Source organism: Magnolia sinica, chromosome 2 (assembly GCF_029962835.1).
Source record: "Magnolia sinica isolate HGM2019 chromosome 2, MsV1, whole genome shotgun sequence".
Classification (NCBI taxonomy): Eukaryota; Viridiplantae; Streptophyta; class Magnoliopsida; order Magnoliales; family Magnoliaceae; genus Magnolia; species Magnolia sinica.
The window spans coordinates 3204293-3224528 of NC_080574.1; the positions used below are offsets into that span (position 1 = coordinate 3204293).

General features: G+C 43.1%; 1 protein-coding gene across 1 annotated transcript in view; it reads left to right on the forward strand.

Moving 5' to 3' along the window:
• LOC131231925 (noroxomaritidine synthase-like) overlaps window positions 1–19891 on the forward strand; it is a 37553-nt gene extending 17662 nt beyond the window's left edge. Inside the window, exon 2 of the mRNA XM_058228322.1 lies at window positions 19094–19891. Coding sequence (XP_058084305.1) covers window positions 19094–19613 — 520 coding nt within the window. The 3' untranslated portion in view covers window positions 19614–19891. The remainder of the gene's footprint in view (window positions 1–19093) is intronic.
• The last annotated feature ends 345 nt before the right edge of the window (window positions 19892–20236 follow it).

The following is a 20236-nucleotide window of genomic DNA, read 5'->3' on the forward strand; positions in this document are numbered from 1 at the left end:
AGATCCAACTTGTTTATAAGTTCAGGCAGACATGGAAGAAGGAAAAACACAAATATCAGCTAATTGAAAACTTTTATGGTTTTCAAGATATTTTTAATGATAGGTGTCCGACCCCACTGGTTTTTGAGGTAGAGTTCACTTGAGCTTTGGATCAGCCTCATTTTTTTGGCTCATGCTTAAAATGATCTTTCCATTGAATGGATAGTGTAAATACATCCCATAAATCATGGTGGGGCTCACAGAAGTGACATCAGTTCAACAGCAAGATATCCACTGAAGCTGTCAGTAGCTAATCTGTGTTCCGATCCAACCGGGTCAACCAGCTTTTTCCCAGCAGAGTCAGTCATAAATTGAACGTAAATTCATAGATTTGGAGTAAAAGGTACAAACTTCTAGACCTACCATCATATATAGTTCAATGGATAAAAATGAGATTAATTGGACAATCCAAACATTTCCTCTTTAAATCAGGAATGTTGAGGCATAGGCAGCTCATTGAATGTGGGAGTCATGTGGCAGTGTACCACCGTTTTAAAAACGGTGGCTGACTCTTCAACTGAACACATGGCATTATTGTCCATGGGTGTAGACACCAGACCATTCAAAATGCTAACAAGATATCCATGGAGCATAAACGATAGAAAAAAAAAACTAGAGGATGATGACCACTTGATTTTGGAAGCGGACTGCGTACGGAGAACTCTGTTGGGCCACCGTGATTTGTGTATCTTATCTAAGATGTCCATCCATTTTACCAGCTCAGTTTAGGTTAAAATTGAAGTATATGGAAAGCTCAGTGGACCACACTACAGGAAACGGAGTGAATTGACCTAATAAACAGGTTGAATGATAAATAAACGGGTGCTGCCAGCGTGGACGGTGCCTTTTTCTCAAATAAAAAGAACCGTGGGAATCATGTGATGTGTTTTTCTTTTGAGTGCGATGTGGTGGGGCTCACGAAAAGAAATTCCTCTCTCATTATCACTGATCAACGGCTTGGATTCTCTGACCAAGGCTGGCAAGAAAATGTTGAATTTTGGTCGCCGGAGCTGAAACTTCCACTCGGCAAAAAAATGTCAAAAGCTGTCACATCTCCGCGGTTTGTGTTTCCATTGCAATCCACCCACAGATATTGGGTGGGAAATACGTTGGTACTCTGGTAGAATGTGATGGATGCTACGCAGGCAGCTAGAAATTTTTGATAAAGTGCATATGCAGCATGCAAGTATTTTAAACTAAACCGTCGAAATTATGGGTACGGATTTAGATACCTCATGTACCAAAAATCACTTTTCGTTAGTTATCTAATTATTCGATTGTTGGACGTTTACTAGATGGTTAGAAATGAAAAACATAAATAACTTACTTTAGAGAACAAATGTCCACGATTTATTTGATTTTCTTTCGGTTAATATTTGACAGGTGCATGAATTTTAAGTGTCTACATATCAAGTGTCATCCCCTACCAAGTATGGACCCACGGCCTAACTTTCAATTATGTTTTGTGTGGCTGATATTGTGTAACTCCCTGAAATTCGGGAGTCGAGCATAACTCAGCTTCCGAATTTCAAAACATCACTTATGCAACATATTTAATGATGGATGTATGTTGTCTGTATTAGTGCATAAAACATGGAATAGATTAAGCCAAATAGCAAATATAATTCAGGGATAAGTGAAGAAAGCAAGCGGAAGACTTATAGAAATAAATGTGTACATGTGCAGATCCCTGAAATACATATACATACCAAGTCGTAATTCAAATGTTACTATCAAAATTATAAGTATTAAATTATATCATTTAATTTCCCAAAAGAAATCTCAGCATCCCACGCATCAGAACGAGGCTCACTAGAACCCGTCTGAAAACTGCATAAAAGAGAAAGCAGCCTCATCATCATCCATCTCCCGCTCTGCCTCAGAAGTCGCATCAACATCTGCAACATCAGCAACTAAGACAGAGTCTGGTGGGTTTTTAAACACCGCCCCAGAACGTGGGAGTGAGTGATCAACTCAGTGGAACAATAAAGCACAGGTTAACATGTTATCAATTCAATCAAGCAGTAATGATAAAACAGAATAATCAAACATGTCCTAAGTACTCTTGTTAATGCAAGGATGTATGCAGAATGATGCGTGCCCTCACGCGTACACCCTCAGCGTCTTCATCTTACGTTACGCATAACATCGCCTCAAAGTGCGCCACGTCTACAAAGCACATGCAAATGCGGTGCATGAATATGATTACCAAGTTGTTATTAGTCCTTTTCATACAGCAGGATTGGAAAGCTAAGATACCTTCCTCATATCACCATCCAAACAGTGATTCATTCTAGGGTCGTCAGTCCTAGACATCTCATACGATCATATGGTTTTAGGTCGCTGTAAAGGGCTCGTCACCAATCAATGCACGCCTATCATACAATCGTTACTACAATAAGGCTCGTCACCTCAATGCGGTATCCAGGTATGCTCGAGGTCACTACAAAGGGCTCGTCACCAATCAATGTAGGCCGACAGCACGAATATAGTGTCTCATACCACCATAATCGGCTCACGAGTTTAGTTGCTCACAGGTCACTACGGGGAGGCTCGTCACCCCAGCGTAGGCCGACAGCTTGACCACGGTGTCCCACACCACCATGTCCGGCTCTTGAGTCTTAGCGGATCAAGGTATCATGGTTAATACGATTTCATCGGTAAGTTTGGTACCCTAGATTCAAACAGTAGCGTCCATACATGGTCAACATACATCGGACAATCGGGTTACTTGACGAACTCGACTAGCACGAGCGCACGTTGGGTTGAACGACATAGAGTGCGCAAACACTCCGTGTGGTCAAACCACTGCCGACAACTTTAATACGACTTGGGTTCGTCTAATACGTCCTACGCGGCGAAAGCAACGTCAACCGCGATCTTAAGGCCGATTACCGATTTCCTAGACTAATGCATAGTCCCACACACATTACACTACAACAATGATTCGTATTGAATGTAGAACAGTAATGGAGCAACAACTCAAATCATGTGGTACTCAAGCATTTGAAAAATATCAACTTAACATGAATATAAGCATAAGTAATACATGAATTTAAACAACAAGGAATGTAACTTACATGAAGAAAATCATACACACTAGTGGGAGAGTTGAGAATTGCTTCTCAACGCCCATACTAGGTTGAAATATCACACTTTAGATCATTCAGACATTTCTACAAACACTTAGAATACATAAAACAACATACATGACGTATGTTGAAATACACGCATTTGGACAATTCCTTTTGCCAAGGAATTGTCACACATACAATTAGCATACATACTTGACAAATAATCATGGCAAACACGGGTTCATATTTTATACGCATACGGTACTTTATACATATACATAGAATACACAAATCTCAATATAACACATACATATCAGGAACGCAACATAAACATAACATTTAGCATGTGAAATCTCATCCATAGCAAGAATAAATCATTAACTGGCATTGAAAGCCTTGAAAACCATAACTTATACACTTAAAGTCCGCACCTTAAGCCAGAAAAGGACACAGAACTGATTTCAGATGATATGTCTTCGTCAACGGCAACAGAACAACCTAAGATAAGAATAGAAATGAGATACAACAATACTAAGACTATTCTAAGCTCTAACACAGATTAGGGTTAGGTTAACTTACCCAAAGATGAACTCAGAATCGCCGGAATAACGATTCAAAGTGAAGGTTAAAGGATCAAGGAGAACAGAAATGAATCTAAGATGATTCACCAACTTCTCTCTCACTTTCTCTCTCTTTTCCTCTCTCTCACTTAGGTAGGGTTAGGAAATTCGTATGAAAAAGAGAGCTAGGGTTTTAAGGTCTATAAATAGGCCTAACATTGATGAAAATAACCCCAGGGCCAAGGTATACTTAGGGTATAACCAAAGTCGTCCTCTCACGATCCAACGAAGCACTTCTGGTGGACTTATTACCACGAAAGGTCGGACTTAAGCTCACTGACCATGGATCTAGGTCAAGCTGAGTTTTCGTACCGACCGGATCTTCAGATCAGCCGTGGCGGACCACACTCAATTCAACGGTCACTGAATCTCGATTAGGTCCACAAGCACAAGGACATGCCTGGGCCACCTTCCCTGATCAGAGGGTGAAATTGGGTCAGAATCCAACGGTCAGATTGCTTAAAATCATTGCGCAAGCGACACGACTCAGATTTCATAAAATCTTATTAAATTTCCAACCATTCTTACACTCTTCACTCCGAACTCAAACAAATCGACCCAGAACATCACATGGACTTGATTTTCAAAGTGATGGTCAAGCCCAACATGGTGACCGTAACAGCCTAAGATCATCGCTATCGGACTTTCGACGCGCGGTCCAGGTCCGATCCAGAACTTCCAAAAATTCCCCAGAACAACTGGATTTAGCGATGAATCCCAGATTTCAGAGTAACATAGCGCTAACTAATCTACAGGTTTTGAGTCAAGCAGATACAATTTAAAGTGATTGATGCAAATTTCACGAGCAATCGAGTTAAGCGCTAATTACCCCAAAAAGAACTACTAAGGAAAGATTAGCACAAAATTTTCAGGGTTATTACAATCTACCCCCCTTAAAGAAAATTTCGTCCTCGAAATTCATACTTTCTCATATTCCTCAAGGATCTAAGGGTAGCTCTTTCTGACCTCAGCTTCAGATTCCCAAGTAGTCTCTTCTTCACTATGATGCGTCCATAGCACCTTCACAAGAGGGATAACCTTGCTACGCAATACCTGCTCCTTCCTGTCGAGAATACGCATCGGTCGCAGTACATAAGTGGCATCCTCACTCAACTGCACTTGCTCCCAACTGATAATATGCGAAGGATCAGGAACGTACTTCTTCAGCATAGAAACATGAAATACGTTATGCACGCCTGCAAGAGGGGTGGGCAAAGCAATGCGGTATGCTACCACTCCCACTCGATTCAGAACTAGAAATAGACCAATAAATCTCGGCGTCAGCTTCCCCTTCTTACCGAACCGTAGAACTCCCTTCATAGGAGAGACCTTCAGAAAAATATGGTCTCCAACCTCAAACTCAAGCGGTCGATGCCTCGTATCAGCATAACTCTTCTGCGTACTTGTTGAGGGTCAAATATTGCATATCAGACCCAGTTATTGCATGGATTTACAAGCATGACACCATTTAATAGCCTGATTTAATCGTGTTTGTGATGCAGAGTGTATTTGCAAGCATGAACTGAAAAAGGGTACTTAAACCATGGATTTAACGCTTTGATGACACCCAAGGTAAGGGACGGACTCCAGGGGACCAAGATCGATGGAATTACACACCAGGGATCCGAGGAAATCAAGTCATTCACGTTAAAGAGGCCCGAAAATGGTGAAAAAAGCAAGATCACATAGTTCTCGCCATCTAATTGGCTCAAAACTTTATACATGGCCTGAGGGCCATAACTTAACCGTACATATCAAATTTCAGCCCTCGGTTCACTATAGAAGTACCCCAACTGACAGATCAGCCCATAAACCGTTGATTCTGGGCCCACCTGATATCTGGAACTATCTCAACTTTGGTCTCGGCGGTTTAAATAAGATGAGGAAATAAATGGATGGATTGGATCTTGCATATACATTACAATGGGCCCCGTATATACAACGTGTGTACATGAGGTACACACGTACCGAGCCGCACCGAACCGTGTAAGGCGGGTCAGCGCTGCTGACCCGCGTCTTCTTCCCAGCACGGCAGTTGCCGTTTCAGCGTGTATAACGGACGGACGCTGTCCATTTTTACAGACGCTAGTGGGCCCCACACATTGTCCCAGTGGACAATCCAAACCGTCCATCGTGTAGAGGGCCTCGACTACTACAAAACCTTGCTGAACTTTTGGACCCATGCAAGCACATGTGCGGGATACAGAGGCCACAAACAGGCGGTCCTGCGACGTTCAAAACAATTTTTGGGGTGATTTCTTCTCTGGGTCGTGTCAATGGACGTTCAAAACTACCCATTCTTGACCGAAATTTCATCCTGAATCTAATGGACGGAGTGGATTTTCTCAAAAATACCTCTGTGGGGCCCACCGATCACGTCGGCGCCGGACGTGCGAAAGGCTACACACGTCCGCGAAATCTTAACTTCTAGGCAGTTGTGGCTCACCATCTTTGATCATATGGCAGATCTGAACCGTCCATCGTGTAGGCCAGCCAAAATACTTCCAAGAGACGCTGATTTTACAGAAATAATGTATGGAACGCGAGAGTTATGAAGCTCCGAACTTAGCTGCGAAAAGGCTTTCGCTGTGCGTGGCATAGCTTCCTAAATCCGATTTCCACCACTCCAAAAGATATAAAAAGAGTTCCAAACGTGGAGAAGAGGGTATGCTTGAATAGGGAACGTCAGATAGAGAAAGAAAGGCGGAGAGAGAAAGGTTTGAAATTTTTATGTATTTTTTCTTTATTTGTCTTCTTTTTCCTATGATTATGTTAGGCTAAATCTCTTAGCTAGGGCTAAGAGGTGAAGCTTGTGGCGTGATGGGAGCTTCTACAGGTTTGATTGAACTGAACTGATTGACTTTGTTTTGATTTAAGAAATTCTTTTAGTCATTAATAGTTTGTTGTGATTTAAATTACAGTAGATCTGTGATGGCTTGAATAATTTCTTTCCTTTTATTTTGATGTTCGGAAACCCTGTTGTTCGCCATCGTCTCATAGACATGGTTGGATGATGGAATCCTTCCTAACACTCATACATCTTTTAGTTGGTTATGGATTGGTCTAAGTTCTGTTTTTTACCTTGTCTCTTAGGCATGGATTTGTGATGGAATCATACCTAATTCTTATACATTTCACCTCTTGAAAACTATATCAAGTAAGTTCAGTATAATATTCATGAAGCAGGCATAAGATCTCCCTGATCTCTATAAGTGGATCCTCTGAATCCCTAGTTCCCTTTCTCTGAATTCTTTAAGTTTAGATTAATATTTCACCATTATTCATCAAATCACAATTGGTTTAGATTTTATCTTAGCCTAGTTCTAGATCTGGTTATTTTCATATAACGTACAAGTTTCAGTCCCTGTGGATTCGACCTTGGTCTTACCGAGTTTATTACTACATCACAACCCTGCACTTGGGGTGTGAACAAGTTTTCTGTGCTATCAGAAGTCGACGTCGAATGATGTCAACTTTCTCTGAAGTCACCTGCACCAACTTCGGGCTAAGCAAACTACGCTCTCCAACTTCTGCCCAGCAATGCAGTGCTCTGCACGGGCGACCATACAGCGCCTCATAGGGAGCCATGCCGATACTCGCCTGGAAACTGTTATTATACGCGAACTCTGCATACTGAAGACAATCATTCCAACTGTCCTTGAAATCCAAAACACAAGCTCGCAACATGTCTTCCAGGACTTGATTCACGCGCTCCGTCTGCCCATCTGTTTGCGGATGAAACGCGGTGCTGAACTTCAGTTTCACACCCATCGCTTCCTGAATACGAGTCCAGAAGATAGAAGTGAAATGCGCGTCTCTATCAGACACAATCTCCAAGGGAACTCCATGCAGACGCACTATTTCCTTGATATACAGCCTAGCCAACTCGTCTACAGAGTTAGTGACTCTGATCGGTAAGAAATGCACCGACTTCGTCAATCGGTCGACGATCACCCAAATAGAGTCATATCCCTTCCTCGTTCTCGGCAACCCAGAAATAAAATCCATAGAGATGAAGTCCCACTTCCATTCTGCTATGGGCATGGGCTGCCGCAACCCACGAGGTCGACGATGCTCTGCCTTGACCTGCTGGCACGTGAGACAACGAGAAACAAACTCAGCAATATTGACCTTCATATTGTCTCACCAATAAGATCTCCTCATATCCCGATACATTTTCGTGCTACCTGGATACATCGCAAGTTTAGAACTATGGGCTAACTCGAGAATCTCCCGTCTCAAGTCAGGGATGTCAGGAACACATAACCGGCCACGAAATCGTAGGCCCCCATCAGAACTAATACTCCAGTCGGAGTTCTCATCTGTACCAACCCGCTTCCTCATCTTCACCAAAAGCTCATCATCTGCCTGAGATGCAACGATCCTCTCGTCGATAAGGAGCTACACGAACGTGTGCGATAACCTCATACGGCTCAACCACCGTAAGCTTCTGCTCAAAATCTTGCACAAACTCCAACATATCTCACTCTGCTATCATAAGCGGAGCCGCAAACTCAATAGCCTTCTTGCGACTCAACGCATCTGCCACAAGGTTCGCCTTGCCCGGATGGTAAGAAACATCGAACTTAAAGTCCTTCAATGTTTCCATCCATCGGCGCTGCCTCATATTCAAGTCATGCTGCGTGAAAATGTACTTAAGGCTCTTGTGGTCGCAAAAGAGCTCGAACTCCTCACCATAAAGGTAATGTCTCCAAAGCTTTAATGCGAAAATGACAGTTGCTTCCTCCAGGTCGTGAGTAGGGTAATTCTCTTCGTGTTTCCTCAACTGACGCGAAGCATAAGCAATCACCATGTCCTTCTGCATAAGGACACAACCCAGGCCAACGCGAGAGGCATCAGTATATATAATATACTTAACCCCTTGCTCTAGCAATACTAGTACATGGGCGGACGTCAACTTGTCCTTCAGCTCCTAAAAAGCTAACTCCGCCTTCTCATTCCAAGCAAACTTCAAATCTTTCCATGTCAACTGCGACAACGGTCTGGCAATCTTCGAGAAGTCTTGAATGAAGCGTCGATAATAGCCTGCAAGACCCAGAAAACTCCTTACCTCAGTAACTGAACCAGGCTGCTTCCAGTCCTGCACTGCAGCTACCTTGGCAAGATCGACAGCTATCCCTTCCTTGGACACCACATGTCCGAGGAACTTGACTTCCTCTTTCCAGAAATCACACTTCTTGAACTGCGCAAAGAGATGATTCTTCCTAAGAGTATCCAAAACCGCTCTTAAGTGCTCATCGTGTTCTTCTCGACTCGCAGAATAAATCAAGATGTCATCGATAAAAACAATGACGAATCGGAACAAGAATGGCCGAAACACCCTGTTCATCAGATCCATGAACACGGCCGGTGCGTTCGTAAGACCGAACGACATCACAAGGAACTCATAGTGACCGAAGCTAGTCCTGAAAGCGGTCTTCTGCACGTCCCCATCCTTGACGCGCAACTGATGATACCCTGACTGCAGATCAACCTTCGAAAAGTACCGTGCCCCCTTCAATTGATCAAACAGATCATCAATCCTAGGCAAAGGGTACTTATTCTTTACAGTTACCAAATTCAGCCTGCGATAATCAATACACAATCGCAAGGAACCATCTTTCTTCTTCACAAACAAGACAGGTGCTCCCCAAGGAGACACACTAGGCCAAATAAAATTCAAATTCAGCAAACCATCTATCTGCTTCCTCAACTCCTCCATTTCACTCGGAGGCATACGATAGGTGGGTAAAGAAATGGGCGCCGCACCAGGCATGAGATCAATAGAAAAATTAATCTCACGCTGAGGAGGTAATCCAGGAATCGACTCAAACACATCTTCAAACTCCCAAACTACCGGCTTGCTAACTAACATCGATTCAGCCATACTCTCCAACATGCATTTCATTAAACAAAATTGTCGCACTACAAGTAGTGCAGCATTACATGAATCACGACTAGAAAAGCATGTGAACCACAGCATCTAACACTTCAAACAACCACAAACAACTACAAACAACTCCAACTATAAAGCCAACAACGGCTACACAAAAGCAAACAACAAATAAAGTAAAGGACGACTACAACGACATCTACTCGTCGGAATCAGGAAATGGAGGCGGGGCACCCTTATCCTGCAAGCAACACAGGATAGACTTCAGAGTTCGAGTCACCTTCTTAAACTTATGCTTCACAAGGGGTCGAAGATCCACAATATCCTGGCGTAGAACAGCCTGCCCTTCTTCAAGCCGAACAATACGGGCATCTCTGGCAGCCTGATCTGCGCTCTGCTCTGGTGCCACAGGAGGAGAGCTATCGCTCGCATCCTGTGCCTCAACCTCTTCCTCGTCCTGCTCTGCTCTCTGACTCATCCTCACTCTCTGAGGCATGTTGACCAGAACCGATCTCCATCTGGTTAAGAGTCGTCAGGCTAATATAACGAACAGGAACCGGCTTCTCTGCTCCAAGCCTATAGCCAAACTCATGTGCAAGCTTGCAAATGAGACGGCCAAAAGAAAGTGATTCGGTCCTCCTAGTCGAACGAGCGATGAGAATAATCTGGCGCAGGATGTACGTCGGCACACACAACTTCGCTTCTTGCCCCACCACAGGAAATCTACCATCAGGCGCGTAAACTCGCTGCGGTTGCTTCACCTTAGATATACATTGAACGTACACATGTGGTGAAGCAAGCGAAAGTCATCCGTCATATTGGTAGCTAGAAGACTCCTATTAGGCTGCCATTCGACCAGATGACCACACAAGGATCGGGTGCGACGATCCCTCTCTCGCATACTGTTCAAATTCTTCTCGCTGGCATGCACCTCACCAAGTGGCACATTCAGGAGTCGGGATATCAAAGCGATGTTGACCGTGGCTTCCCGACCACTACCTCAAGGAATCTTGAACTGCAAAGGCTCCAGCGAAGGATTACGAATATTGGCATAAAAAGCTCGAACAGTACTTGCATTCGCGCGATACTCGCCCTCAAACAAGGGATACCAACCAGCCCCTTCCAGGCGCTCCAACAACAAAAACTCGTCATACAGCCGCAGATCAACATGAGCTTCAAAAAGGACTCTACGGCCTTCATATACTCCATGCGACAACTCCGCCAACAAGGTCCTACCAATAGGAGCTCGAGGATCGAGGTCCCACTTGGTTTGGAATTCATGAGTGGCGGACGTGCTCGCGGCGGCACCTCTCGGCCTCCGTGCACGGGATGGGCGGCTAGGCCCAGCTTCATCCACGGGCGCTCTCTTCTTCCCCATCAAAGAAAGAATGGAGGAAATGGAAAAGATGGCCGTGATGAACTCAAAGAGGGCCATGAGAAATGAGAAAAAGAGAGAAATAGAAAGGATGAAAAGTTTCCACACACTTGAGATCCCAAAAGAGGACTTGAGAGCCCAAATAAGAAGAAAAGGAAAGGGAAACAGTGAAGGGAAGTGAAGTTTTGAGATGGGTGGATAGGGTTTGCACGAAAATGGAAGAAGAAGAAGATTTAGAAGAGTTTTGGAGAAGTTTAGAGAAGAACTTGAAAGGAAAGAGAGCTTGGGAGGGAAGTTTGTGAAGGAAGTAGGGCTTAGAAGAGATTTTAATCACCGAACCATGGAGGGATGGACCACACTAGGCCAAAATCACGTCGGGCCCGAGCCGGCCTGGCCCGTTGATCGGTGAGGCCTCGCCGAGCCAGCGATGGCATCGCCGGTCTCTGGACTCTCCGGTGATGCCTCGCCATTTGGGCGAGGTCCTCCTAGTCCCCCATGCTCAAAAAGATGTGAGTCCCCCCCTGGGCCCCACTGGAAATGCCCCAATCGGCCCCTTGCATGATTCGACACCTATCGGGCCATTCAGGCAGAAATCTGATTCAAACAGAGATTTCTTGAAGATTTAAGGGTTGAAAAGGGAAGATAGACCATCTAAACTCATTAATAGATGGTCTAGGAAAGGTTTCGGGTCGTTGTGTGTGATCAGGAGAGAGCACAGACTCGATCTCGGCGAATGTTTTCAGTGAACTTTCGCCAATAGAAGCTACGAAACACAAACACACAAGCTACAATAAACTCACACCCAAATACACTAAAGTGGCCACAGCGTGCGATGTGTGACCATAACCCAGGTCCGGTTTAATCCAAATCATGCTCTGATACCAACTTGTAACACCCTGAAATTCGGGGGTCGAGCATAACTCAGGTCCCGAGTTTCAAAACATCACTTATGCAACATATTTAATGATGGATGTATGTTGTCTGTATTAGTGCATAAAACATGGAATAGATTAAGCCAAATAGCAAATATAATTTAGGGATAAGTGAAGAAAGCAAGCGGAAGACTTATAGAAATAAATGTGTACATGTGCAGATCCCTGAAATACATATACATACCAGGTCGTAATTTAAGTGTTACTATCAAAATTATAAGTATCAAATTACATCATTTAATTTTCCAAGAGAAATCCCAGCATCCCATGCATCAGAACGAGGCTCATTAGAACCCGTCTGAAAACTGCATAAAAGAGAAAGCAGCCTCATCATCATCCATCTCCCGCTCTGCCTCAGAAGTCGCATCAACATCTGCAACATCAGCAACTAAGACAGAGTCTGGTGGGTGTTTAAACACCGCCCCAGAACGTGGGAGTGAGTGATCAACTCAGTGGAACAATAAAGCACAAGTTAACATGATATCAATTCAATCAAGCAGTAATGATAAAGCAGAATAATCAAGCACGTCCTAAGTACTCTTGTTAATGCAAGGATGTATGCAGAATGATGGGTGCCCTCACGCGTACGCCCCCAGCGTCTTCATCTTACGTTACGCATGACATCGCCTCAAAGTGCGTCACGTTTACAAAGCACATGCAAATGCGGTGCATGAATATGATTACCAAGTTGTTATTAGTCCTTTTCATACAACAGGATTGGGAAGCTAAGATACCTTCCTCATATCACCATCCAAACAGTGATCCATTCTAGGGTCGTCAGTCCTAGACATCTCATACGATCATATGGTTTTAGGTCGTTGCAAAGGGCTCGTCACCAATCAATGCACGTCTATCATACCATCGTTACTACAATAAGGCTCGTCACCTCAATGCGGTATCCAGGTATGGTCGAGGTCACTACAAAGGGCTCGTCACCAATCAATGTAGGCCGACAGCACGAATATAGTGTCCCATACCACCATAATCGGCTCACGAGTTTAGTTGTTCACAGGTCATTACGGGGAGGCTCGTCACCCCAGCGTAGGCCAACAGCTCGACCACGGTGTCCCATACCACCATGTCCGGCTCATGAGTCTTAGCAGATCAAGGTACCTAGATTAATAGGATTTCATCGGTAAGTTTGGTACCTTAGATTCAAACAGTAGCGTCCATAGATGGTGAACATACATTGGACAATCGAGTTACTTGACGAACTCGACTAGCACGAGCGCACGTTGGGTTGAACGACATAGAGTGCGCAAACACTCCGTGTGACCAAACCACTGCCGACAACTTTAATACGACTCGGGTTCGTCTAATATGTCCTACGTGGCGAAAGCAACCTCAGCAACGATCTTAAGGCCGATTACTGATTTCCTGGACTAATGCATAGTCCCACACACATTACACTACAACAATGATTCGTATTGAATGTAGAACAGTAATGGAGCAACAACTCAAATCATGTGGTACTCAAGCATTTGAAGAATATCAACTTAACATGAATGTAAGCATAAGTAATACATGAATTTAAACAACAAGGAATGTAACTTACATGAAGGAAATCATACACACTAGTGGAAGAGTTGAGAATCGCTTCTCAATGCCCATACTAGGTTGAAATATCACACTTTAGATCATTCAGACATTTCTACAAACACTTAAAATACATAAAACAACATACATGATGTATGTTGAAATACACGCATTTGGACAATTCCTTTTGCCAAGGAGTTGTCACACATACAATTAACATACATACATGACAAATAATCATGGAAAACACAAGTTTATATTTTATACGCATACGGTACTTTATAAATACACATAGAATACACAAATCTCAATATAACACATGCATATCAGGAACGCAACATAAACATAACATTTAGCATGTGAAATCTCATCCATAGCAAGAATAAATCATTAACTGGCATTGAAAGCCTTGAAAACTATAACCTATACACTTAAAGTCTGCACCTTAAGCCAGAAAAGAGCACCGAACTGATTTCAGACGATATGTCTTCGTCAACGGCAACAGAACAACCTAAGACAAGAATAGAAATGAGATACAACAACACCAAGACTATTCTAAGCTCTAACACAGATTAGGGTTAGGTTAACTTACCAAAAGATGAACTCAGAATCGCCGGAATAACGATTCAAAGTGAAGGTTAAAGGATGAATGAGAACAGGAAATAATCTAAGATGATTCACCAACTTCTCTCTCACTTTCTCTCTCTTTTCCTCTCTCTCACTTAGGTAGGGTTAGAAAATTCGTATGAAAAAGAGAGCTAGGGTTTTAAGGTCTATAAATAGGCCTAACATTGATGAAAATAACCCCAGGGCCAAGGTATACTTAGGGTATAACCAAAACCGGCCTCTCACGATCTAACGAAGCACTTCTGGTGGGCCTATTACCACGAAAGGTCGGATTTAAGCTCACTGACCATGGATCTAGGTCAAGCTGAGTTTTCGTACCGACGGATCTTCAGATCAGCCGTGGCAGACTACACTCAATTCAACGGTCACTGAATCTCGATCAGGTCCACAAGCACAAGGACATGCTTGGGCCACCTTCCCTGATCAGAGGGTGAAATTGGGTCAGAATCCAACGGTCAGATTGCTTAAAATCATCGCACAAGCGACATGACTCAGATTTCATAAAATCTTATTAAATTTCCAACCGTTCTCACACTCTTCACTCCGAACTCAAACAAATCGACCCAGAACATCACATGGACTTGATTTTCAAGGTGATGGTCAAGCCGAACATGGTGGCCCTAACAGCCTAAGATCATCGCTATCAGACTTTCGACGCGCGGTCCAGGTCCGATCCAGAATTTCCAAAAATTTCCCAGAACAACTGGATTTAGCGATGAATCCCAGATTTCAGAGTAACATAGTGCTAACTAATCTACAGGTTTTGAGTCAAGCAAATACAATTTAAAGTAATTGATACAAATTTCACGAGCAATCAAGTTAAGCGCTAATTACCAATATGATGCATGTGTTATATCAATACCATCCATCCATTTGGAGAGATCGTTTTATGGGATGAAAAAAATAATGAGATAGATCTAAAGTTCAAGTGGACCCCACCATAGAAAACAGTGGGGACAGTGACATCCACCGTTCAAAACTTCTTAGGGGCCACGAAAGTTTCCGATTAAGCTTATATTTTTGTTTTCACTTCATCAATCTCTATGTTAATTTACAAATATATTGAATCTAAAAAAATACATCATGGTGGGCCCTATAAATGTTTCAACAGTAGGTGTGATTGATCCCACTGTTTTCTATGGTGGGTCCACTTGAACTTTAGATCTATATAATTCTTTTTCTAATGCCACAAAATGACCTCTACAAATGGTTAGACCGTATGGATACAACACATGCATGAGGGTGGGGTCGTCACTTCAGTAATTAGGCTATTGACCTTGTCAGCGTACAATCCGCTGCATTACTGCACCCGGCCGGACCGGTCTGGTTTTAAATGGCGCGCATTAGATACCAACAAGGTCATAGCCAAATTGCTACTGAAGTGACGTCCTCAAGCTCTATAGACCCCACCATGAGCATGTGTTGCATTCGTACCGTTCAACCATTTGTAGAAAACGTTTGATGACATTACAAAGAGAACGGGATAAATCTAAATTTCAAGTAACCCACCATAGATAACTGTGGGAGCCGTCACACCCACTGTTGAAACATTTATAGGGCCCACAGTGATGTATTATTGAGATCCATCCTATTCGTAAGTTAACATAAAGGTAGATGAAGTGAATATATATATATATATATATATATATATATATATATATATATATATATATATATATATATATATATATATATATATATCAGCTTCATCGGAAACTACCCCCTGAGAAGTTTTGAATGGTGGATGTCACTGTCCCCACTATTTTCTATGGTGGGGTCCACTTGAACTTTATATCTATTTCATTTTCTTTCTAATGCCAATAAAACGATCTCTAAAAATGGTTGGACGGTATGGATAACACATGTATCATGGTGGGGTCCACAGAGCTTGGTGATGTCACTTAGTAGGGATTTGGCTACTGACCTTGTCAGTATCCAATCCCCGGCCGGTTTTAAAACACTGATAGCAGGAAATGCGTGGGTTGTAATTAATGGTCTGAATTCACATATAAATGACAGATTTTTAGCCAATGATAGTAAATTCTGGAACTGACTTGATTGGAAATGAAAATCACTCCATTGATTGACTAATACCTACTAGAAATAAAACTAGCCAGCTAGGTACATCCCAGCCCTTCCATGCACTTAGTTACATTTGGACTCATTGGCATCCAATATACACATCTGGACCATCCATCAAATCTGGTCCACTCTTCATAGCTTTCCTTGAAAAAATCACACTGATCAGATGATCCAAAACCATAAATTCAGTGGCATGAAAAAAAAAAGGATGGATAAGACCGGCCACACCTAGGTTGCACGTATGAAGAGATGAGTCATTGATATTTTCAAAATGGTGGTGAACTACAGGAAGAGTAAGAGGGTTTTTTTTTTGGCTTGTTAGTTTGCATTTCACTGTTAGCTGCCCCATACAGGGAATCGATACCAAGACCTCATTACTGAAATGAGGTATCTTTCACTCGGTCTACCACTTGAGCAATGGATCTGGGCGTCTGTAAGAGGGTTAGTTAGTGGAGGGAGCACATCAATTAATATCACCCATTCAGGACCTGTTACAATTGTTGATATTAACAACTCAAAAAATTAGGCTTATATATATATATATATATATGAGAGGAAATAGTACAATGAGTTGATCTCATGGGAACTTCTCATGAGGTCAAGTTATGTGGGCCCCATCGTGATGTTTGTCGAACATCAACACCAGGCATTTAATGGGTCCCCTTTAGTTTATGGGATATGCCAAAAATCACCCATATATGGAACTCAGGTGGGCCATAACATTTAAAATCATGTGAAGACATGCCTAAAAAATATAAAAGTACTTGGTGGGGCTCACCTAAGTTTTGGATGTGGTTGAAACTTAGTCTGACCCATGATCCAAGTGGGACACAAACAATGGATGGACTGGATTTATAAACTACATCTCAGTGGGTCCAATAAATGATTGTGAATGTTTTAATGGAGGGTAACCCCTCTCAACCGTTGTATGTGGCGTGGCACACCCAAGTCATGGATTGACTTGATTTTCAAGCCCATGGCCCACCATGGAATGGTGCATCCAACTGATGGAGTAGATTTTTGACACACATCACGGTGGGGCCCACAAAGCTCGACATCATAGAAAATTCCATTTTGGTCGACCTCGTAGGACCATTTCTTTATATATATGTGTGTGTGTGTGTGAGCCACGGTGGGTTCAATGATGTCGTCCATAGTTAAAACTTTCCTAACGGCTGAGTGATGTTTATTTGTCATCTAATTACTTGTCTATAAGGTCACACAGATGGACATGGACGAAGGTGAAACACAAATATCATCTTTATCCAAAACTCCAGTGGCAGCAAAGCAGTTTCCAAGTAGGCATTTAGTTCTCACTGTCATCCAGATATGACGGTGGGACCCACAGGGTTTACTACATACACAATCCACATCCCCTTACAGTGAGGAACTCAATCTGTGGGGCTTACCGTGATGCATTTGTCACTATCCCCCAAGTCCATCTGTTCTTCGAACTCATTTATGGGCATGAACTCAAAAATTGAAACATATATATGATCCCAAACTAAGTGGAAATCAAACCCTACCGTTGAAAACTAGCTGGGGTTCACAGAAGTTTCAGATGAAGCTTTTACTTGTGTTTTCCATTCATTCATGTCTGTGTGACTTATTAACAGGTTAGATGACAAAGAAACATGGTTATGGACCATAGAAAGGTTAATTTCAAAGGTGGACGTTATTATCCCATTGTAACCCTTGATGTGGTCTGATTTTAGCTTTAATATGCTTCAACTATCGGCTCAAACACTTAAATGAGTTGGATAAACGAAGAGTGGACAATGACAGAATTTACTCACCGCACAATGGTCACGCGCTCTTCAAGTTCGCCCGTGGCTGCATGTGCAGGTGAGAGCGTGTATGTGTGGCTAGCAATCACCCATCATAAATACTTTCAACGAAACCATATCATCTTGCAAATTACACAAACTCCAATAATGGCTTGGCAATGGTTCTTGTTACCGTTTGCTTCTTTCTTCTTCCTACACCGTTGGATTCAAAAGAAGAAGGTTGTTGTTGTGGAATGGCCCATTATTGGAACACTCCCATCCCTCATCGCCAATGTCCATCGCTTGCACGACTGGGTGACCGATATCCTCCGTGAAAAAGGGTGCACTGATGTCCACAATACCGCATTGCTTGCTCAACCAACGATCATAACGTGTGATCCGGCCAACGTCACCTACATTGCCAGGACCAACTTCTCCAACTTCAACAAGGGCTCTCATTTCTCGCAGACCTTCGATGCTCTTGGAGATGGCGTTTTGACGACCGACTCCGATTCCTGGAAAGCCCATCGCAAAATGGCCAACGCCATCGTCATCCATCGGAGTTTCCGTAAATTCCTTGCAAAGACAGTACAAGAGAAGGCAAGGAATGGGCTCATACCTGTTCTCGAGCACACATCCCAGCAAGACATGGTTGTGGACTTGCAAGATGTGTTTCATAGGTTCACCTTCGACAACGCATGCACCTTAATATTCGGTGCTGACCCAGGCTGCCTCTCCATTGGATTCCCGACGGTCCCGATTGCAAAGGCAATCTATGAAGGGAGTGAGGCGATTCTATTCCGAAATGTCATGCCAAATTTCTGGTGGAAGTTTCAAAGATGGTTGAAGATTGGAAAAAAGAAGAAGCTGGCAAATGCAAAGGAGGTAATAGATAATTTCATTGCCCATTATATTTCAGTCAAAAGAGAAGATCTTGAGAAACTCGGAAAAGCAGAGGCTGAAGATGCAACCGATATGCTAACATCCTACATGGATTATCAGTGCAACGATGAAACAGGTCAGCTGAAATCTGATAAATTCCTCCGCGACTCTGTTATGAACTTTCTCATTGCCAGCAAGGACACCACCAGCTCAGCTCTCACATGGTTCTTCTGGCTAATATCAAATAACCCAAGTGCAGAAACCAAGGTCGATTTCGGGAGACGTTGATAGTGAGAGAGGGAAGAAACCGAGAGTGTCGGACGTAGAAGAGCTGAGCCGGTTGGTTTATCTAAACGCCGCCTTGTATGAATCACTGAGGCTATATCCAGCCGTTCCAGTTGTCCCAAGGGTGGCAGTGCAGCCGGATGTTCTACCGTCGGGCCACAGGGTCCGGCCAGGGTTGATGATCTATTGCTCTTTGTATGCAATGGGTAGGATGGAGAAGATCTGGGGTAAGGATTGCATGGAGTTCAAGCCCGAGAGGTGGATTGCACAGGATGGGACATTGTCAATTGAACATTCTAACAAGTTCTTAGTGTTCTTTACAGGGCCGAGGACTTGTTTGGGTAAGGATATAGCTCTTACTCAAATGAAGTTGGTTGTGGCTGCATTGCTCTGTAACTTCCATGTTCAAGTGGTGGAAGGCCAGCCCGCGGCTCATGAGATATCCGTGGTCCTTCCTAAGAAGAATGGGTTGATGGTTAGGGTGAGAAAGAGGTATGGTTAGCCATGGCCTGATGATGGTAATGGTGCATGTGTGATAGTCGGTAGTTTCTGTTGCAATGGAGCGGTTATATTATCATTATGGTAGTGTAAACCTTAAGGGAGGTGTTTGGTTGCTGGTCTTTACATTTCTCAGCGTATTATATTTTAGTTTTCATTAAAGAATAATATATAATAATAATAATGATGAGTGTACGTTTGGTTGGAACGGCTGGATAGGGCCTCAGTGCATGTACGTGTAAACCTTGGGGGCTGTATGGTTGTGTAATACACGTGTTAAGGGAGTGTTTGGTTGCTGGTTTTTACATTTCTGGTAAGTATTAGGCCGACTCTATTACTCTCCGGATATAAAATAAATAAGGGTATGAATTCCCTGACAACCAAACATGCCCTTGATGTTCTGGTCTGTGTTTTTCATAGACAAATGCACGTAGATACAGGGGTGTGTGCTCACATGATATTGGTACCATAGCTTGCAGTAGTAAACCAGAATATTGTGGGACCCACGTGGTGTATTCATATGATATAACCACCCCATCAGGTTAGCCCTCCACATGAACAAAAGTCGGATACATGACTTAGCTTAGCCACACCGCAAGGAACAAGGTTGAGTCATGCCCCAAACCT